This window comes from Herpailurus yagouaroundi, unplaced genomic scaffold (genome assembly GCF_014898765.1).
Source record: "Herpailurus yagouaroundi ecotype Mexico unplaced genomic scaffold, PumYag 159, whole genome shotgun sequence".
In the NCBI taxonomy this organism is placed as follows: Eukaryota; Metazoa; Chordata; class Mammalia; order Carnivora; family Felidae; genus Herpailurus; species Herpailurus yagouaroundi.
Genome location: NW_024412400.1, coordinates 29,570,891 through 29,593,517, shown reverse-complemented (window position 1 = coordinate 29,593,517; position 22,627 = coordinate 29,570,891). Strand labels below are relative to the sequence as shown.

Below are 22,627 nucleotides of genomic sequence, written 5' to 3'. Positions count from 1 at the left end.
AAGTTTCCAGCAGTTTCCCCAAATAGGCAGATCCCCAGAGTATGGGTCTCTCTTTGCAAGGACAGAAAGAGGAACTGTGAAAGGCAGGAAAAATATTCAAATCAGGTTCATTTTAAATTCTAATTCTCTTGCTTTTTAATGATTTTGATTTCCCCTTTCTTCCAGCTAACAACCTTTGCTGTGTGAGGTGTAAGCTGCTGTTTTCTCCCACGGAGACCAATAATTTCAGTGGAAACTGAAGCCTCCACGTTCCCCTTTCTTTCCCAGGCAGCATCTCTCTGGCCTTGGCCTTGGCTTGCTCCCTGTGCTCTGAGACTCTGCCTCCATGGCTGCATCTCTTCTGTCCCAGTCTCCTTTTCTCTGCAGCTCTGAGACAGGGAGGCTGCCTAATTCCAAGCTTGTGTTTGGCCTATTTGAAGATGAAAGGGTCTGACATTGCTGCCAGAACTTATTATGAGCACCATTCACTTGGCAAGAGAAGGTGGGAGCACTCGGCAAAGCAGGACAGGAAAAGAGTCAGTTTTTGCCCAAGCAATGGGCAGGGACTGTGCCCTCTTTGGCCTCTGGGGCCATCACCTGAGAGTTTTCCTGTTTTTACTGCTTAGCAGAAGTGGCTGAGTTTCTAATATAACTGAGGAGTGGGGAGAGAGAGGTTTGGAAGTGAAAAGGGACTTTGTATACATTAACCCTAGCAGGATTGGCTATGTGATTTATGGGTCCTCGTGCAAAAGGAAAACATGGAGCTCTTTGTTCCAAAGGCAGGGGGTAAAGTGCTTTGAAAGGTGGTAAAATATAAAATAAATAAATAATGGTGGCAAAATATAAAACTCTGTGGTTTTTCTCTTGTCTTGTCATGGTAATTTTTGCTAGTTAATCTTGCACATCCTCAGACACAAGGGTACTTAAGGGGGCAAATGCAAACTCTTCTAGGCTCCCTGGGGGCCCTGCCCCACTATTTGGGGCACTGTGTGGTATGCCAACTGCTTGGTTAGCCTTCCTTCCCTGCCTGGCATCTGCCTTTCCCACAGACCGGCCACTCTGACCCATGGAGGATAGGCAACGCTAGGAGGATTGAACTTCAGTGTGGCCCTGCAGGTGCCTGGGTCAAGGGTAGACAAGAGGCTCGCCCTTCCCCTCTAGCTGCCTTCTAGATGCAGTGTGGTGCTGCCATTCCTGGTTCTGTGCCACACCCAGGAAGCAACCCGCCCCTCCCTGAGCCTGTGACGAGGCCCTAACTGGAGTTGGTGGTGGGTGGGGGCCTGGGGTTCCCAGGGTCGCAGGACTGAGCAGCTGAGAGCTTTGGATTCTCGGAGCCCAGACACTCTTAGCATGGCATGGCTGCCTCTGAAGCCTGTGTGAGGGGAAGGCAGCACTTTCTGAAATAAATGAATTTCTGGTAGTCTGTTCTCTAGGCCTGGAAGAGGTTAGGGGCCCTGGTTGGGGTGGGCCCCTCTTGCAGTTCTATGGGAACTGGCTGGTTGGTGGGTCTAGGGCTCCATGACAAAGCACCCTGGAAGGCAGTGGGGGCCCCCATTCCCCAGTGGGAAAGGCTTTGTCTCTGATTAGCCAGAAGTTGGGTTTCTGAGTAGCCAGAAGTTGGGCCTGCCGTTTGAGGACAGATAGGGCTTGGGAAGGAGCTATCATTGCACGGCTGTTGGGTGAAGAGGACTCTTGGGGTGGAGAAAGGAAGAAAGGATCCAGCTAAGGCCCTGAAGGGGGGCCATGGCCTCCAGAGGCGAGTCCCTTGGTCTGAGGCTCAGCTCTCAGGGTACTGGGGTAGAGTGTTCTGACTCAGGATGGCCTGCTGCCTGCGTACTGTACTTCACAGTTCCCAATGCACCTTTTTGCATCTTATTTCATCTCATGCACACAGGGACCCTGGGAAGTGCTCATTCATTTTATAGATAGTGAAAGGGGGACATAGAGCAAAGGAATGGCTGGTCCACGTAAGTGGCAGAATCAGGATTTGAAGCGGGGCCCCACTCACGGTTGAGCATCAATCCTGTACATGGCTCCAGGTAGCTGCAATGCTGTGAGTGAAGCAGTCTCTCTAAGCTGTTAGTCACTAATTTTACTGGGTCCGTAACATTCAGTTAACCCCCTTAACAGTTCTCCTCAGTAGATAAAGTAATCCCCAAATGGCAACTGAGGAGACAAGTTGAGAGAAGTTAAGTAACTGACCCAAAGGCACCCAGTGAGCAGGTGGCAGAGCCCACATCCAAATGTAAGTTCACTGTAAGCTGAACTAGTTTAAGCTCTTTCCAGTCTTTCCACTGGTGGGGAGAGCTGGTTCTTCCTAAGTGGCCAAGAGTGCGAGGGCACGGCCAAGCAAGGGACCACAGGACAACATGGTAACTAACTACCACCGTGGATGTGTGTAGAGGCTGTCATGAGATCACAGAAGGAACAGGGGGAGCATCACAAAGGAGCAGGCTGAGGACATGCAGTTGTGTTCAGGGTCTCTTAGGTGGGTGGCATGGCTGGGACAGAGATGTGGCTTCATGAGGGCTTTGGGGACTGAGCCCAGAGTCATGGATTGTGTCCTGACAGTGATGAGGAGTCCAGAAAGGTGTTGGGCAGGGACATAATACAGTCAGATCCCATATGTCCAAAAGATGATGCTGGTGACTGGTAGAGAACACCAGGAAGGAGAGCAGGCATCAGCAAAGCCATCTTAAAGCTTTATGTTGAAGCCTGGAGGGGTAGAAAGCGTGGGTCAGCTTTGTAACTGCAACAAAGGAAAATTAATGTGCATATGTAGAATTTTCTTTGGTTCTTTGTGGCGGAACAGAGCTTAATATGGCTGGAAGGCTGGGCTGTGTGATACAGAAATAACTTCATTTTACAGGTTGGTCTAACTGTATCTTCAAGTTCATGCTTTAAAAAAAGGAAGAAAAAGAGAACTCTGTAGTCATATGAAGGATCTCACTTATGGTCATTTAATGTTTATTTATTTCTGAGACAGAGAGAGACAGAGTGTGAGTGGGGGAGGGGCAGAGAGAGAGAGAGAGAGAGAGAGAGAGAGAGAGACAGAATCTGAAGCAGGCTCCAGGATCCGAGCTGTCAGCACAGAGCCCAACGTGGGGCTCGAACTCACAAACCATGAGATCATGACCTGAGCTGAAGTTGGTCTCTCAACCAACTGAGCCACCCAGGTGCCCCAGTTATGGTCATTTAAGAGGAAAATGACCACCAGTGTCAGGGCTGAATGTCTTGGCATCCAGCCTTTGCTTTGGCAGCCCTGTGGCTGTGCTGCTGTCATGGTGTAGCTTTCTGACCTGTAGTCTACCTGCAGGCAGGAACCATGCAACTTACATATCTATGGATTCGCTGTAATAGCCACAGCATTAGACCCATTTTACGGATAAGGCCAATGATGCATAGAGAAGTTGAGTAAGTTGCCCAATCTCCTGTAGCTAGCTACAGTTGAATATGGACTATGTTTTGTGGCTACACTTTCTGACTTAGAAATCAGGATGCCTGACTTCTCATGAAAAGCCTGTGTGGCATCTGAATATGAGAAATTGTCCTGCACATGCTGAAATATTGGAATATCTGGGGACAGCCTGGTGGTTTATAGGACACAAATATTTGGACTCAGGGCTGCCAGGGAGGATCTGGGAGGGATGGCTGTCTTAGATTTGACAGCTTTAAGCCCCAAGCTGCTCTTAAGTTGGCTTTCTCTCACAGCCCAGATCGATGCAAGCAGGACAACGGCTCCAGAGGAAAGCCAAGAGGACAGTATTGCACATCACACATACTGAGCTGACAGCCGGGCACTGATTGCCTAGCCCATGAAGGAGAAACATCCTGGGATGAAATGGGAGGCAGGCAGGGAATGGGGAGCCTCTCAGTGTTCCTGCTCTGCATCACCCAGTCACACACAAATGGAGGCTTGTGACCTCCTCTCAGGGGACTGCGTGCTGGGCCCCAGGGTACAAGGGCAGTTCCTAGCTGAGTTGGAGGCTGATCTAGTTCAGAGGGATCCTAAGGCCAGCCTTTGTCAGGTGGAGGTGGGGGAGGGAAGGGACAAGAAAGAGCCACCCACAGAGACCTGATGAGATATGCAATGCTGGCTGGAGTCCCAGTGGTAGAACCATAGGCCGCCGGCCAGACGTGACAGATGAGCTCAGCATTCTGCAGCAATCAGCCTGGAGAGCACATCCTGACCAAGCAAGGGGGAATGATGAAACCTCTGTGTCCTGCCCTGTCCCATGAGATAGCCACTGGCCACATGTGGCTATTTAAATCAATTATTATTATTATTATTAATTTATATAGAAAGAAAGAGCACACACAGGGCAGAGGGGGAGAGAGAGAGAGAGAGAGAGAGAGAGAGAGAGAGAGAGAGAGAGAGAGAATCTTAAGCAGGCTCCACACTCAGCACTGAGCCTGACCTGGGGCTTGATCTCATAACCCTGGGATCACAACCTGAGTTGAAGTCAAGAGTCAGATGCTCAACTGACTGAGCCACCCAGGAGCCCATATTTACATTTAAATAAAATAAAATAAAATAAAATAAAATAAAATAAAATAAACATAAAAATAAAAATTCAATTCCTTATCTTATTAGCCACATTTCACGTGCTCAATAGCCATATGTGGCTAGTGGCTACCAGACTGGACAGTGTGGGTATAGGACATTTCAATCATGGCAGAAAGTTCTATTTCAGTGTAAATTATTTCATTAATATTTTAAATATTGACTACATGTTGAAATAACATTTAAAATATACTGAGTTAAATAAGATACGCTAATATTAACTTTACCTGTTTCTTTTTTACTTTTTTTTTTTTTTACTGTGGGTAATGGAAACTTTTTAATTACCCCGTGGCTCCTATTTCTATTGGACAGTGCTGTAGTCGATGAATACAGGAACACACCCCCATTTATCCATTGTTTTTAATGCCATATCCATTCGATGGTGTTCCATTTGATGATGTCTGTAAAAACTCTTGCTTAATACAAAGGGTACAGAGTCAGCCCAGGCTAATGGGATGAATGCAAGCTTTGGAACTGGAACAATTTGGGCTCAAAGCTCAGCTTCCCTATGGGCTGCATGATCTGGACAAATTACTTAATTTCTTTGTGCCTCAGTTTTCTCATCTGAAAAATGCAGTCAGTGAATAAGTCCCTGCCTAGCACTGCTTTGAACACAGGAGACAGTGCATGTACAGGGACTCCTATGGACCTGGCTCTTATTCTACCTCAGTAAATGGTGACTGTCATTGTTATCATTGTCATCAGTATTTCCGAGCATGAAAGAGTAAGAGGCTATGGTCAGTTTCTTTGGCCTGAGACCATTCACTCCCCTGCCCCTGCCTCAGCATCCTTGCTCTCTGATGATGACCCCCCAGGCAGCTGTGAGCATCCTCTCTTGGCCCTACACAAAGCCCTTGGGCATAGCCCACGTACTCACCTGTTGGCAGCTGCTGGCCCAGGAAGCCCTGAGGGCACCCCAACTTTCGGAGCGCGTGGCCTTGCTCTCCAGGTGCACGCGCAGTTGTGCCTCCAGCTCCTGGCTGACGTTCTCGAGGGCATGAACCTTGGCCATGTATTCCACCAGGCAACCCCCCAGGTCCTCAACGGCACCGAGGTTCCTCTCCAGGCCTGGAGCTGGTGCTGTGGCCAGACCTGAGCTCCGCAGGCCCTGCAGGAAAACACTGCTGATGCCCAGGGCCCGGCGTGTCACGCGGGTGCCCAGGCCACCTGTGTACCCACTGGGCACCATCCCTACATAGACTCTGGGTCCTCGGACGAGACCACCCATGGCATTGGTCCTGGAGGCTGGGGGGCTATCCAGGGAGGATGACGACCATGTTCCCCCAAAGGACGCCCTGTGCCTCTGGAGGGGCAAGCTGGAGCTGGTACCGGTGGGCATGTCCACCACCACTCGCCTGCTGCTCGTCATCCCTTCTGCCTCTGCTGTGCCTAGTGGGCTTACAGAGCCCAGTGACTTTTGGTTTCCAGCCCCAGTGTCCCTGTGGCTCAGTTGTGGGCCTCTCTGGAAGCTCCCCTATCCCCAGGGCTGCTTTGTCTGCTGTTTTCCATGAGCTTCCACCATTCACTGAGCTGAAAGGGAAACAGGCCCTGCCCAGGGCTGCGTGCAGAAAGGCACTCATGCATTCTCTGCAAGGTCATGTGCCTGACCTCCCAGATTTTTCTGCTGGTGATGGGGGTGCTGGATCAGTGTGGACTGTGGGGGTGGCTCATCTGGATTTGTGTACTTTACTACCTAAGAGAGAGCAAGGCAGGCATCAAGCAGCCCATTTCACAGATGAGTAAACTGAGACCCAAAGGCCTCAGATCACAAGTGTAGTGACCCAGGACTGAATCCAGGTGTTCCAGGGCCGATTTCAGAGCTTTCTACATCCTTACATGTGTTGTGTATGTAAATGTGTGAATGTGCATGCACATCCACACAGGTAGTAGAGGATGGAAATGGATGGGAACCAGCCACAGTGGGAGGCAGCCCCATGAACTGAAGAGAAACAAACCAAACCTGTTGCCTCCCTTCCCCTCCTTCAGTCTTGGTAGCAGCTTCAGGTCCTTCTGTGGCATTTTTCTTCCCCCAACACTGCTGTTTATCAGCTGCTTGACCATGGCCACGTTGCTTCACCTTTCTGGATCTTGCTTCCCATGCACTGGCCTGAGCTCTCCCTAATGCAGTAGCACAAGGGATCCTGGGAATTCAGGTCCCACACATGTTGGGCACCTTTTATGTTGTAGCTGTTCCCTACACCTCTGTTTCTCCATTTGCCAGAAAACTAGTAAATCAAAACAAAGAGAAGGTTTTCCAGTAAGCTCTTTAAGGGTGGGTGCTTCAAGTTAGGTTTTGATGACACCCCCTGGGTTTTAATTCCTGCTGTCAGCATCCAGTAAGGCCTGTTGTTATGGTCACACCTCAATTACTTTCCCATATCTAGAAAAGATCCTCTTTGTTATCCTGAGATAACAAAATGGACCTAAATAAACCCCACTGCATGTAAGTTTTACAGTAGAGAAACCAAGTAGCCAAAACCCAGAGCTGGATATTTATCCCAAATCCTGCACCACGGGGACGTACCTCAAGTGAGAGAAGGGGAAGGGAGCCAATTTCTAGTAAGTACTGAATCTATCCTAGTGCTGTACATAATTTCCATACTTTGTTTCATTGAATTCTCAATTTAACCTTGGAAGGTAGGTACAGGGTTGACATGTATTGCTATTTGGGCTGTGCACTGTACAATTCCAGAAGTATCATCACATGTCAAATGATCAGTTATTAACTCCTTATGTGATGAAGATCCTGAAAGCTGCAATGACTTTTCCAAGGTCCCCTATCCAGAAAATAACAGAGCTAGGACAAGAAAATCTCATCTGACCCCTAGTCCAGTGACTTATGTAGGACGCCCTCTGTCTCCCATCACCTAGAGAACGGGGTACTATCCAAAGTCACACAAGTAGAGTTCAAAACTACAGTTACCTACGGAGATATTCTATGTGCTCTTCCTTGCTGATTAGGACACCATAACTTTTTTTCCCCTTTCTACTTTGTCTGAGTTGACACAGAAGATACTGTATAAATATCAATGTTGGTATATGATTAACAGATTAAGGAACCAACTTGATCAAGTAAAAGGTGGCAGTGTCCTCATTTAGACGTGGCATTCTTGGTGCAAACACCACCTCTGAGGCACCCTATAGGCCCCACCGCACCCGCCAGACTCTTATAATAACATCCTCCGAGCACAGGGGGTGCTGCCTGGGTCTTGAGGGGCTGCAGGAATTTCAGGGTGTATCATCCAAGGCTAAATGAAGGGTTCAAACTACTGATGAAGCTGTTTGCACAGGTGTCATGTTTAGGCACTGTTATTTCCCACAGAATGGTAACTCTCAGTGGACAGGTTAACCCAAGCTTTCTCTGACCTTTCTCTGATACGTACAGTAAAACCCCCAGCCCTGTGGAGGGAGAGGGGAAGAAGGGATGTACCTTAATTGACACCAGAGTTTCCAAAGACCTAAAGAAAGAGGACTTTTGGAGAAGTCACAAACATGTTCTAAAGGATTGGTATTACCAAATGACAAACTGCCAATAGCTCATTACTCATAAAACCCAACCTATTGTTAAAATAGATTAAAAAATACAGATGGACATTAGGCAGTGTCGGGACTTAAGGAAGACTTAAAAGTTATTTTAAAATGAAAAGAATGCAAAATGTATTAGCAACTTAATCCTCTGGCTAGTAAAATAAGTTTATTTATATATACATGGTAGTTGAATTCTGTGGATAAGGAAAAATAAGTCATACATCCACATATGTATATATAACATATGTATCTTTGATTACATATATTATATATAATTTTACTTTACAAACAGATTTCTTTCTATATATACGCACACACATTGCTATATTAAATGCAATAGTTAACAGAAATAGAAGGTTAAAAGGTCATACAGCAGCACACTGGGAAATGAATCTCAGAGCAACATTTAACCTGCTTCCTTGTGGGTTGAAGAGTCTTTAAAGAGACACATCCACCAAACTCATGTTAAGTAGGTTCATACAACATTGAGAACACACATTTTTGAAGGCCATCTTTAAAAAAAAAAAAAAAAGAAATGTAGGAAGAAGGGAAAAAGGTATGATAAAAAGACCACAGCAACAACACGAACATACGAATCAACATTCAAGTTCAATTCCCAATCTGACTATAAGAACATCTATATTGAAAATATACTATCAAACTAATTTTCTTTTAGAGAAAGAGTCAAAGCAGTTATCTTCTCTCCCAACCACTCTCTATTAGGGAAAAAGTGAGAAGCAGCCATCTGCGGAAGCCTCTGTTGCGTGGACAGGCAAGGGGAGCAGTGGAGGGGAGACTGGAGAATGCGAGCTGGATGGCAAGCCTGTCTGCTGACCCACAGGCAGGTCTGCAATGCCAGGGAGGGATATCAGGATGTCTTCTCCCAAGTGATCCACTTTAGCAATCTTGTTTAAGATCACAGGAGGGCTTAGAAAATTACAGCCCCATAATTCAAGGCCTCTTAACATGTTCCTCAGGGGCACAGTGCAATGCCTTTTGAGAAAACAACGCTGAACCCCAATAAACATTTGATCCTTGAAGGAGAGCAAGCATACCAAAGCTCCGGGGCTAGGATCCACATCTAAACCATCTCTAGAGAAAGGCACGAGTTTTAAAGCAGATGTGGGTGTCTGAGAGGATGCAGGAATGTGCTTAAGGGGGGGGCTTATTTTCCACCAGGGCAAGGCAGTCCTGTTGTTAGCATAGTGGAAACTCCCTGTCGTGGGATGTTAGGGGGATGTGGCCTTGACGGGACGCCCACGATGTCCTCCACAGGCTCCTGAGGGCTGCATGTTCCTGCCAGCGGTCCTTAACTCAGTTGGAATTACGCTCGACAGCCAATGGTGCCACTGTGCAGGTGCAAGATGTTTATCTGCTGGGGTGGCGAGGTGCTCCCCCTTCCTGCTCTGTGCACGAGTCTACTGCTTCTCCCCCGGTGGCCCACTTGCCTTCACTGATGTGTACACAGAGGGGGAGGGAAGGGAATCCCACTGAATCAAGAGGAACCAGAACTTTAAGGAGCACGCAAAGGGCCGTACTCTTGACCAATTTAAAATCGCACCTCTACAGGTCTGTCTCTTCCCTCACCTGCCTGGGGCTGCTGGGACCCCAAGTGCTCAAGGACAGTTATTAAGAGAAGCAATCAATGCAACTGCTTTGCTTAGAAATACCTTTATTTTATAAAGCCACGGATCGTTCTGTAAAGTTTTTTTTTTTTTAAACCACACTTGTAAAAAAGATGTTGACAATTCTTAGGGGGAGAAAAAGCTGAAAATGTTTCTCATTAAGTCAGGGTTACACAAAGGTTATATTTATAATATATATTTGTATATTTATAATTTAGAGACGAATGGTAGGGAACGGCAAAGCAAGGGTTGCTGCTGTTAGATCTCCGACACTTGATCATTTCCCACAAATAGTGTTTCCTGGCAGAAGGGGTTAACAAGGACCATCCCAGTGTCTCTGTAGTCGCCGTTGGCTGGGGAGCGGGGCTCTGAGAGCTGGTCCTGGGAGGAGAGAGGCAGGACATGGGATGATCTCAGAGGGTTTAGGCAGTGGCCATTCATAAAGAAATACACACACGAGGACATTTGTTTCCACATGGGATTGCTTTGGTAAACACCTTTCATCATCTTCACTGCCAGTGTGGAGGCGCAGAGCCCTCTCTGCTCTTCTTTCATATTTTTGCAGCAGCTTCTGAACAAGATTTCCTGCTTCCTGAATCACTCCCAGCTCAGGCTGCCAGAGATGGTATTGCTCTCCTTGTAAAAGTCCGAGAGGGCCCGCCATGAGTGACATTCAGCATATCTCGGTGCTCTAGTGGGCAAACCCACACTCTCCCTCCTGCCTCTTTCTCACAGATCTTTGGGAGATGTGGCTGCCTTTCTTCCCTCCACCTTCACACCCTACGCTTGCCCACCTCCTTCCTCTCCTACCACCCACCCGGCAGGGCCTTCAAGGGCTCACTCCTCCCCATCCTGAGTCCTCTCAAAACCTGCTTAGAATTATAGCCTCATTTCTTGTAGTACTAGATGGTTCTGAGGTGAAAGGACCTGAATCTCTGTGTGACAATGGGTGGTTAAGTGAAAAATACAGTCTGTCTCCACAGCCCCAGAAATGGAAAAGCCTACAAAGAGGTAATTCACTGATTAGGTCATCTGAATAGATTTGGCCTCATCCAATAAAGGCTGCAAGCATTTGTGGGCCACTAAATGTCTATACTCAGATTCAGGCCCAGGTATAATTTAGGGTGGAAAAAAAGTCACAGCTTGTCCTAATTCTCAAACACTGAAGTCTCAGAACCTGCAGGCTACATCAGGGCAAAGACTCAGTAATATGCTGAGGCAGAGCTGGCTTAAGCCAGACTTGCTTAGATGTCTCCACTTGAAGAAGACATAATTAATTCTCTCAAGTTTATTTTTAAGCAAAACATGTATAATTTTTGAGGAGTACATATTGCCTTATGGATAATAAGGAGAGAAAGAAAGAAAGGCCATTTGTCGGTAAAATGACTTTCCAGAAGACGAGAATTTCCATCAATGTCTGGAATTGGTTGAGTGCCCATCTCAGAGGCAGACACAGAGTCAGCCCTCTAAGTAAGGAAAACAAGGCAGCATGTCACTGAGGGGACTACCATTCCCATTCTTCATTGGGCTTTGGGTGGAGCTGCGGAGGGGAATTTTGGAGGATGAGATCTGGTGTGTCGTTTTATAGTTTTGTTTTGTTTTGTTTTTTTTAATGTTTATTTTGGAGAGAGTGAGTGTGAGCAGGGGAGGGGCAGAAAGAGAGGGGGACAGAAGATACAAAGTGGGCTCTGTGCTGACAGCAGTGAGCCTGATGCAGGACTCGAACTCATGAACTGTGAGATCACGACCTGAGCCGAAGCTGGCGGCTCAACCAACTGAGCCACCTAGGCTCCCCCTTTATAGTTCTTACAAAGCAAGTGTTCACCATCGGTGAACCATGTGGACACTTTTTGCAGCATAAAAAAGAAAGTTACTTAAGAAATAACAGACAAGAAAGAAGAAAAAAAAAAAAAAAGAAGAAGAGGAGGAAGGGAAGGAAGAGGAGGGGAAAAAAAAGCATGGAAAAATTTCCAGGCACTTTTTGGGCATCACAGTTTTGCCTGTATAGCCTAGATTTGTGCTTTGCTCTTTCATCAACCCGGAAGGGGAGCAGGGCACCAGAGAAACTTGCTTAGGCAAAGCACTTGGCAGCCACTGGCGCTGGCAGCCTACAGGGCGGGCGGTAAGGACTGCCCCGGCTGTGGAGTGTGGGGCACATGCCCTGTGACGGCAAGGCCGCTCTCGGGGTGGTCCACAGTGCCTGGGTGTGCCCAGAGAGTGGGAACAAACTAACAATGAGCTAAGTAAAGCAGGATGAGGGCAGGAGGCCTGCTGGGAGGGAAACACCCATAAAGCCCGTGCTGAAGCCAAACTGACCTTTTTGCTGTTGGTTCTGCTGCAACCTCCTGACCCTGGGAGGGTGACTGCTGGAGGCAGCCTCTACTAGAGCCTCTGGCTTGTGTCTGATGGCAGCCCAGGTGCCCTGGCTGGAATGACTAACTGGGACGCTGCACAGGCAGGGCCCTTTCTATAGTAAGCTCACAGGCACGGCCCTTTGGCTTTGGTTTTCATTTATCAGTTTGCAAAGATACTATGAGAAATTTATTTACTTAAACTTTAAAAAAAAAAATTTTTTTTTTAACGTTTATTTATTTTTGAGACAGAGAGAGACAGAGCATGAACGGGGGAGGGTCAGAGAGAGGGAGACACAGAATCCGAAACAGGCTCCGGGCTCTGAGCTGTCAGCACAGGCGCCCGATGCGGGGCTCGAACTCATGGACCGCGAGATTGTGACCTGAGCCGAAGTCGGCGTTCAACCGACTGAGCCACCCAGGCGCCCCTACTTAAACGTTTTTTAACGTTTATTTATTCATTTTGAGAGACAGTGAGCGAGCGAGCGAGCGAGCGAGCAGGGGAGGGGTGGAGAGGGGGGAGAGAGAAAATCCCAAGCAGGCTCTGTGCCTTCAGCACAGCCTGACACGGCGCTCGATCTCATGAACCGTGAGATCATGACTTGAGCCGAAATCAAGAATCGGACACTTAACTGAGTCACCGAGGCACCCCAGGAATATGAGAAATTTAGAGTTCAGGGATTCACAGCCCACATTCAAAGTGTGGCCAGCCCCTCTGCTAACTTAGCCATTTTTCGCTCATTATAATAGTTTTCAGAAAATCTTTAAAATAAATTTTTATTTTTTATTGAAGTTTAGTTGACATTCAGTATTATTTTAGCTTTAGGTGTACAACATAGTGATCTGACAATTGTCCGCATGATGAAATGTTCACCACAATGACTGTAGCTACCACTTTTGCTGCACTGACCGTACTAAAGGTCACTGCTTTCATGAAGCCTGTCCCTCTGTCCTTCGGTTAAAATTTTTTATTGAGCGTCCACTGTGTGTTAGGCTTTGGGCTGGGTGATGGATCAATAATGAACAAAACTTGTGGTTCATTCATGTGATAAACATTTACCAAGCACCTAGCAAGTGCTGGGCACTGTTCTAGGTGCTAGGGATAGAGTGGTGAGAAGAACAAACAGGGCTCCTGCCCTCAGGCAGCAGAGACAGATGACAGGCCTCAGTGATAGGGAGAAGTTACTGAGGTGAACATGAGGGGGTGCTGGGGAGGGACAGACAACATTCCAGCAGAGGGGAGAGTCACGCACAGCCCTAGAACAGAATGTAACTTGGTGCCATAAAGAAATGAAATCTGGTGTGGCTAGAGCTTAGCAAATGAGAGGGAGAGTGGAGTGACATGAGGCTGGAGAGTCGGGCCAGGGCCGGGCCAACCTCCCAGGCCCTGTAGATGACTCTGAACTTTAACTTGAGAGCACCAGGAAGCTACTGAAGGGCTCTGAGTACATGAGCGATGTGATCACATTTATGTTTGTAAAAGCCCACTCTGGCTGCTGTGGGGGATGGATCTGCAGGGGAAGAGGGCACTGTGTCTCCAGAAGAACTCTTCTTGGCTCTCCCTGCTTTTACTCAGATGTCTGCCATCTTTCTCCTGGACCTTGATTGGTCCCAGCTGGCCTACTTATTTTGAGTCTTTCTTCCGGTCATCCCATCCATTCATCCATCCATTAAACCACCCTTCCTTTCCTTCCTATTCACTCACTACTCACGTATACAGTGCCTTCATCAGACCACTGGCACAATCTTTCTAAAACTAGGCCACACAAAGCTCAAAACTTTCAATGACCCTCCACTGCCCAAGACTAAAGTATGAACTCCATTCAAGCCCATTCAAGCCCATGCCCAATCCACGTACCTTTCCTGATGTGTCCTGTCCTCTGCCCCACCTGTGTGAGGGTAGAAGGCACACCTCAAAGCCTGGCTCTCTCACTGGCCAGACAGGTGTCTGGGCAAACACTTCTTGACCCAGTGTATTCTTTTCCCCATGATATGCTGTGTCCAGTCCACATCCTCACCTTTACTCAGGCTACTTACTTTGCTGGGAAACCTGTCAAAATCCATTTATCCTCCCGAAACCCCACTGTGAAGGCCTTCTTCTCCTAGGTTTCGATACCTCTGCAACTCTTCTTGTATCTCCCCTAGTTTGTTTGCTTTGGAATGATGTGTGGGGCTCATCATACCTCAACCACATCTTGGAAACTGGGCCCCCTGAGAGCAAGCTCTCATCTTGACAGTCCCCAGGGACTGCCAGCCACAAGCTGGGTCCTCAGTAAATACTTATCGAACCGTTCCCAGAAACTAGAGGTCCCAAGAACAGTGCTTCCCAAACTTTCACATATGTAGAAGGCACCTGGGAATTCTTGCTAAAATACAGATTGACCCAGTAGGACTGGGTGGGGCCTGCAGTCTCCTGGTCCAGAGACCACCCTTCAAGGAGCAAGACACTGAGAAGCAAGCAGAGGCTCCATAGCTTACTTTGGAGCCTGGGCTTTTCCCTGTGCTGGAGCCAGACCTTTCAGGGGCACCCCTTGGTTTGGGGCTCATTACCTCAGAGGTTTCAAGGGACTGGATCTCCCTTGGTAACTCCACAGCATGCTTGTTGAAGTAGTCCATGGTGATGGCATTGTTCCAGTAGCTCAGATTGTTCTCTGGGTTGGCCGTCTTTTTCTTCCTCCTCAGGCAGCACACTGTCAGCAAGACGGCTGTGGAGAGAGTCCAAGTTAGAGACAGGGGAGGGAGACAACAAGCATGGAGCCAGCAGTGCTGAGTGACAGGCGCCAGTCTCCAGGTGGGGCTGTGATGGCCATACATGCAACCACTTACTCCATCAGTCACTTTGTTTGCTTGTTCGTTCAACAGTTATCTACATACGCTGAATGCCTACTGTGGGCCAGGTTCTGGGAGAGAGGGAATGAAAAAAAAAAAAACCACAAGGCCGCCCTGCATCATAAACATCCCTCCTAGTGTGTGTAAGGAGGGATACTCGGGATGAGGGGCAGGGTCACACGATCTATAATGAATAAATAAGATAAATTCAGATAGCAGTAACTGAAGAAAGAAAATAAAACAGGGTGAAGTGAGAAAGACAATGGACAGGGTTTGGGGAGAGAATGTTTTAGGGTCATCATGTAAAGCTTTCCTGAGGTGACCTTAAAGCTAAGAACAGAATATGGAGAAGGAGCTAGACAAGAGCAGAATGGGGCAGTATGCCCCAGGTAGAGAGAACAGCATGTGCAAAGGGACCGAGGTGGGGACACACTTGATGTGAGTGAAAAGAGTAGCCTGGCTGGAGTGTAGGGGAGTGAGGTAGGAGATGAAGCCAGGGTCATGTCCAGTGGCTGCATCCATAGGGCTCACAGGCAAGAGGCCTGGATATAATTTCAGATATCTGTGGGTGCTGCACTGCCACTCCTCGAGTTTGCTCCAAGAAAAGGCCTTGCTCATTTGGTGGAAAGGCTTAGAGAATGGCTGTGTGCTCTTGGTTGTACTGCTGGACTGGTGAGGAGAATTCTCAGCCAGAGTAGGAGTATGGCAGAAAGAGGAACAGGACTTGGTGAACTTTACAAAATGAGCCCTTGAATACCACAGGAGCGCTTGATGGTAGAGACTTAGAATAGTATTACTGAGCAGAGGTCTTGGACCCTGATAAAACAGCTGCTCTGGCACCATAACCATCGCCTCCACTATCACCAACCTCCTCCTCCTCCTCTTAAAAAAAAAAAAAAAAAAGAAGCTTCTAACAGTTATATAGTGTTTATGTGCCAGGAAGGTTTCCTAGCACTTTAGAAATATTAATTAATTTAATCTTCCACTTCACTCCATGAGGTACTTTTAGGGTTCCCATTTTGCAGGCAGGAAAACCGAGACTCAGAAAAGTGAAGCAACTTGCCCAAGAGCAAACCCAGACATCTGGACTCCATAGTCTGTGCTCTTAACCATTCATGATTCTGCCTCACAAAGACTGATGCACAGAAGTCCACACAGCACAGATGGGCCTGATTGGGGCTCTCTGCAGCTTGATGTGTGACCCCGTCTGTCCAATCTTTGAGATTTGCAGGGCCCCAGGGAGGAAGGAGTATGTTTGGATTTTGCTTATGAATCAGGTGTGAACAGAGGGCTTTCGGCATGCCAATGGGGAAGGCTTTTGAAGTTGGGGAGGTAAGGTGGCCTGTCCAGGCTCACACAGTGCAACAGGTGATGTTTTGACAAGGGTGACAGTAACCCTCTTGGGGAGAAGCCAGTAAATGAAGACTGGGCATCCCTTGCCCAGACTCATCATCACCACAGCCTGTGCAGTGGCTGAAACTCCAGGCCAGGGGTGGGCAGGGCTGCACTTAACATCCTGGAGGTGCCAACCATGTGTGCTCCAGAGAGGGGACCCCAGGCTGAGCATTCCAGAGGCCGGCACCAAGATAGCAACGACCACTAGGGGGCAGCAGAGTGTCAGCTCTGTTCGCAGCAGCCTGAGGGTTAGCCAGCATCAGGGCGCCTGTACTTGCCAGGGTGTGGGGTACCTGAAAAAACTGGCACCCACACAGGCTAAGACCACAGGGCCCACCCTGTAGGCCCCTGCAGGATGATGTAGGAATTCTGTAACTCTCTTATCTCAACCTGAAAAGGCCTCCAGACAAGACTGAGGTTGGGCAAGTTTCTATTGGTCCAATCTACTTGGATGAGAAAGACTTCTCTAATTTGCTCATTATTCTTCCATGTCCCCTTAAAAGAGTTTTAAAGATATAAAGGAGATTTCTGAATGTTTGACCTAAAAGGAATTTTAGATTGGCTGGTATAGACTTTTTTAAATTTTGAAAAATTTCCAAATTCAGGTTCTCCTTTCTTCTTTCCCTTCCTTCCAAAGACGGGGGTGGTTGGAGGATGAATGGGGGTGAGGAAGGGGAGCTGCAGAACTCAGCCTGAAAATCTGCTAATTTAGGGACTCTCCTTATTTTACAGATGAGAAGACTGTGGTCCAAAGCATCCAGCTGACTTGCCACAGGTCACAGGTCTGCGAGTGGCAGGGCTGGGGCAAGACCCTAGGTCCTGTGTCCCTTTTTCTGGCATCTTTATTATTCATTGTCACTACCTTTCTACCCTGCTCCTGGAACTGGGATGGTTAAGTGGCCTGAGGGGGGGATTCGAACTGGTGAAACAGAAGCCAGAAAGAGAGGGTTAGGCTGCAGCGAACTCATGCTGCTAACCTGGGCTGGCACAGGGTGCAGAGTCCAGGTCCTCTGACTCCTAGTCCAGTGCTCCCTCAAGCCCACACTGCCCCTGGCTCCAGAGCCAGGGCCTGTTTAGAATGTGGGACCAGGACCCTGTCTCGATGGGAAGGGCTGGCCTGCTTGCAGGATGGCCTGGGGATTGGAACAGGGGGCTCAGTTCCTAGCTTTGTCTCCTCAAATGTTGTTAGTCCTCTAGGCCTGACTGTTTCTCTCCAGGAGTTCCCAGTGCCTCTCCAGTGCCATTTCATTTATATAATAGAAGCTGGCCTGACATAGAAAGAGCGTGGGCTTGGAGTCCACAAGACCTGGGTTGAAGTCTGACTGCTGCACGTTACACTAGGTAAGTCACTTCCTCATACTGACTGCCATGGACTCACAGGGCTGTAATGAGAGCTAGAGATCATGAATGCAAAATGCTGAGCAAACTGCCGGATGCACAGGGGGTGCTTAATTAATGACAGTTTTCTTCTTGTTCTTCCAGTACCCTCCACAAGAGAGATGTAGAAAGAAATACCGGGCTGCATGACTGTTGAGTGGCTCAAGGCCAAGGCTGTGGTTTAGAACTTTTATTGTTTTGCTGGCCTGACCTTTCATCTAAGAAAGAAAAGTACAGTTCAGATTTATGGAGTCTCTAATACATGCCCAGGGCTGACCTAGGCACTTTATAGTCTGATTTAACCCTCAAAATAGCTCTCTGAGAAAGGTACTGTTACTCTTCCCCTTTGCACAAGTGGCAACTGAAGCTCATGGAAGTTAACAAAATTGATCTTGATCACTCAGGTAATTAATGGAACCTGACCTGGGTCTCTGTGACCCTCAGAGTGATGCTTGTTGTGTGAGATCACCCTGAACATGGCTGGGAACACATCTGAGGCATGTGGAAGCACTTGGTAAAGGACACAACTCTGGGCAAACACAAGCCCATGCTGGCATCTGCCTCTTGAAGGTCCTGAACTAACACAGAGGATGTTAGTTCTATTTTTATAGGTGAGGAAACATTGGACTGACAGTTAAATAACTTGTCCAAGCCCCACAGGAGGCCGGCAGGAGAGCTGGCATGACATCCAGGTATGTTTGAGTCCATGAGCCAAGCTTTTCTGTCACACCAGCCTTCTCCAATGATTTATGCAGCAGAACAGGGGCACCTGGGTGGCTCAGTTGGTTGAGTGTCTGACTCTTGATTTCAGCTCAAGCCATGATTTTGCTATTTGTTCTTGGGATCGAGCTCCACGTTGGGCTCCGGGCTGGCAGCATGGAGCCTGCTTGGAATTCTCTCTCTCCCGCTCTCTCTTTACCCCTCCTCTGCTCGCTCTCTCTCGATCTCTCACATAAAATAAATAAACGAACAGTTTTTAAAAAGTGTTAGAAAGTTAGAGGACAGGGAGGTGTGACATATTTCAGTTTGGGCATTTCATCTTATAGAGGAGAAGCCTGACACCCTGGAGGGAAGGATTGGTCCAGTGGTGCCGGCCTGAGGGGCCAGACTGTGGACCATTGCCTCCCACCTTTGGGAGTTTGGGAAGGAGGCCAGGCTCAAAACGAGGCTATGGGCCTCAGGAAAGCAGGTTTAGGGGCTGTCTGGCTCCCCATACTGGTGTGTGGGACTAGAAGGCCCCCAGCAGGAGGTGCTGACTGGGAAGCAGAGATGAGCTGTGAGAACATAGGTATGACACTCTGGTCCAGCTGAAGTGACATCCCCTGGCCCTGAGGCTGCTCCCCACCACCCTGGCTTCAGTTAGCTCATAAGCCCCAAGGAGACAAACCTCCTGGACACACTTCCTTCTCATTCCAATTTATTCTATTCTTCTCATGGAAAGAGTAACTCTGACCCGTGTCTTCTTATGTAGTAACTACAAAGTTATTTTGGGCCTATAAAAAACACACACACATATATATATGTATGTGTGTATATACACACATACACACACACATATATTTTATACACACATACATACACATACATAACTAAATACACACATATACACACATTCAGATTGGACTAACATTCACAGAACAATGAACATAGCCAAGAACTGCATGACCACAGGATATATTATCTTGCTGAACGCTGCACTGATACTCCAGTGGCATTAACTGCATGTCTGCAAGAAGCCAGAATGCTCTGGGGGGAGGTGCACATGGACCCTCACATATCCGGGGTCAGAGAGAGTTGCTTCCCGGTTCCAGCCAGGCTCAACTTAGATTGGTATGAAAAACATCTGCTGCCGGCCTGTTTTCTGTTCTCACCCTCCAGAAAGGCTTTCATCTTTTTCAGGGAAGCGGAGTGAAGACATTCTCGAGAACAGATGCGTCATGTGCAAGAGACGCCAGGGAGCCTGGCAGAGTCACAAAACTGACCTCCTGATGAAAACCCAGAGCACTGATGGCAGTGCGGGAGGATCAATTCAGTGCCAGGCCCAGTGGGTTCCGGCAGGAGGTAGTGGGCTCTTTGATTCCTGATGGTGGCAGCAGAGACCAACTCAAGAGCCACATGGCTCCCCTGCCCCAGTCAATTGTGGCCTGGATCCAATCAGTTTTGGTTCTCAGCACATCTGAAACCCTGTGTGGCTGTCTCTGGCATGTCTCAGGAGACAAAGCATTTCTCAGCTGTGGCATATCTAGCCTTCCAGCCATTGGGTGGAGCTTTCAATTTGGAAGGGCTGGTGTAATTGATGACATCCCTTCTTGCACAGGCCTGAGATTTGCTATGATCACCCCCTGCTTCCAACAGAAGTAGAGGATTCACCCACCTGCCTAGCAACCCTGGCCACCTGAAGTCTGGCTTCTGGTGGATGGAGAAAAGCAGGAACAAGACCAGGGCTGGTCTGAAAAGCCAGGTGTGAGGAAATCTAGGCACGCACTTTGTTATCAACCTAGACTGCCTGAAATATCTGGCAAACTGGCAAAGACCCATCTTTGAGGGCAGCAGAGTGAACTTTAGGATAAATGCAGCCACTGGAAGAGGTCTGCTTGTCTAATGACTGGAGTGGGATTAGGCTATGAAAACAGCTGGGATATTTGTTCATCTGTGCTCTGAAAGAGCATGGTATTCTGCAGCTGGACAAATATTCTATCTTGATGTCCCTTGCATCAGGGCCCAGAGGACCCACAGGAGTTGGGGCCACGACTAAGGGCAGGGAGCCCTATGTGGAGGCAGTCAGGGCTAAGGCAGGGACCTTAGGAATGAGAGGTTAGGGGACCCTCCCATGTGGACGATGGAAATGCAAGACAGATGCTAAAGAAGTGGAGTCTGGTTCCAAGAGGCTGCAAGAGTCCACTTTGAACAAAGACTCATATCTTCCTTTACGAAGTGGTATGTTCGGTCCCAGCACCTGAAGGCTCTTTTCAGACTGCCGAAGCATTCTCTGGGTGCAGTTCCAGGCTATGTATTTGCTACTACCTTAGTTGACATTATTATGCATGGTTTAGGCAGCCCATGGGTTTTCTGGCTTTGCAGTAAGATCTGATCTAATTTCAAACTCACACATGTAAAAAGGGCTGTAGAAGTCTTTTCAGAACTATAAAACACAGGTGGGTTGCAGGCTGGATCTACTCTGTGCTGTCCAAACCAGGCAAAGAAAAGGCCCAGGTGGGGAGAGGGCTCTGGGAGCTGGGGAAGGGAGCCACATCATATATATCAATTCCCTAATGCTTGGCATAGTGCTTGGCACACAACGGGCACTTGGGAAATATTGTGTTGAATCAAACAGATTCTACCACCGGATTTGGGCTGACTTATGTGAGCTAGGACCCTGGAAAAGTCACTTCACCTGGTGACTTATTCCCTCCCTGTAAAGTGTGTTCCTTGCATAGCATGTTTATGTTTTTGTTTTTGTTTTAATCCCTCTGGCTAGTCTGTTTTAAGGATGGAATGATTTTTTTTAAATGGCCATTTATTTTTGAGACAGAGAGAGAGAGAGAGAGAGAGAGAGAGAGAGAGTGCACAGGAAGGGCAAGAGGGAGGAAGACAGAGGATGTGAAGAGGGCTCTGCACTGACAGCAGAGAGCCCAATGTGGGGCTTGAACCTATAAACCATGAGAGCATGACCTGAGCTAAAGCTGGACACTTAATCAACTGAGCCACCCAGGTGCCCCAAGGATGGAATTATTAAAAATAATGGGAACTCACTTTGTAAACTAAAGCCTCTAGAGACATGTAGAGAATAGAAAATTAGAAAGCTGTTTCTAATGTGGTTACTTCTCAAATATGACCATTATTAATAATTTACTGGCTAACAGTGCTACATTTTCTCATTATCATTCTTCTGTTTCAGAAGTGGGCAATCAGTTTTAAGAATTCATTTGTATTTCCATGAAAGACAATAAAGCCACTTAATGAAAGAATGAAATATGCAATCTGCAAACATTTTCACTTTTCCTGAATTGGGTCCTTGAGCAGAAATAGGCCGCCCACTTTTGACATGGAAAGTTTGCTTTGCTTATCAACTAGAAGGAAACAAAAAGCTGGGAGAGGTGGCTTCTGGAAAGAATCCAGAATCTAGATTTTAAAAGATCTTATTGGTACAATGCCAAGCAGAAATTATGTTCATGTTAAAGGCACACACCCCCTGTACTAATGTTCAAATGACCCATGGGTTGAGGAAAGGCTAGGAGAGCTGGCTTAAAAGCCTCCTCTGTGGAAAGTTTCTGGGGTTTCATTCCTCTTGAGATCAGGATGAGCCCATGGTGTGATGTGACGGTACCACCAACAGAGCCGATGCCAGTGTTGGCTTCCTGAATGTGACCGAAATGTCCAGAACAAACGAGCGACCATCTGCTCTCCTCTGCCATGGCTGGGCATGTGAAATGCTGTGCTTCCTTCTAGGAGAGCAGGGATAAACTGGTGGCCATCCAGAGTGGCAGACAAGGGGAAGTGCCAGGGCAATTTGGCCCTACAAAGAGACTTGAATGAATAGTAATGAGCAACTTGGGAAAAGAAAGGCTGCCCTTGAGTGCCATTTCAAATGTTTTAGGGATTGGTAGATGGACTGGTTTTGTGTGGTTTCAGAGGACATGGCTTAGGACCACAGAGTGGAAATTACAAAGAGGCAAATGTCAGGCTCCCAAGAGAGTTGGGTAACAACCTGAGGGGGTCATAGGAGAATGGGATGTCCAATGAATGAGGAGCACAGGGGGTTTCTCACCCCTAGAAGGGTTCAGAAGGAGGCCAGATGACAACTGTTATGGGTGAGCTGAAGCTAAGATCAGTGAGGATTCCTGTGAGGTTATCAGAGAAACTCTAAGAATCTAGGATCAAATACATGGCAAAGACATAAAAGGAAGCCCTAAGGTTCTGAGTGATTATGTTAGGTTCTGTATGGAGACATCAGGGAGAAGGTCTCCTGAATTCTCATT

At 47.7% G+C, this 22,627-nt stretch overlaps 2 protein-coding genes and 1 long non-coding RNA gene across 8 annotated transcripts in view; all 3 read right to left on the bottom strand.

Annotated features, from left to right (window-relative positions):
- The window catches only part of BFSP2 (beaded filament structural protein 2), a 69,777-nt gene extending 63,739 nt beyond the window's left edge, over positions 1–6,038 (bottom strand). Inside the window, exon 1 of the mRNA XM_040480214.1 lies at positions 5,421–6,038. Within this exon, the coding sequence (XP_040336148.1) occupies positions 5,421–5,912 (492 nt within the window). The 5' untranslated portion in view covers positions 5,913–6,038. The remainder of the gene's footprint in view (positions 1–5,420) is intronic.
- On the bottom strand, positions 92–2,821 carry LOC121033690 (uncharacterized). Of its 2 annotated transcripts, none has more exons than XR_005792065.1 (2): positions 2,182–2,821; positions 92–409 (listed from the first exon to the last, which is right to left on the bottom strand). It is a non-coding gene; the product is annotated as an uncharacterized LOC121033690 (long non-coding RNA). The 2 variants fall into 2 exon arrangements; XR_005792066.1 differs by lacking the exon at positions 2,182–2,821 and adding an exon at positions 1,988–2,172.
- Positions 6,039–8,215: 2,177 nt separating the features above from the next.
- TMEM108 (transmembrane protein 108) overlaps positions 8,216–22,627 on the bottom strand; it is a 373,458-nt gene continuing 359,046 nt past the window's right edge. For all 5 annotated transcript variants that reach the window (XM_040480210.1, XM_040480211.1, XM_040480212.1 and 2 more), the window contains 2 exons: positions 14,598–14,752; positions 8,216–10,077 (listed from right to left, as the gene is read on the bottom strand). In XM_040480210.1, coding sequence (XP_040336144.1) covers positions 9,955–10,077; positions 14,598–14,752 — 278 coding nt within the window. In that variant the 3' untranslated portion in view covers positions 8,216–9,954. The remainder of the gene's footprint in view (positions 10,078–14,597; positions 14,753–22,627) is intronic.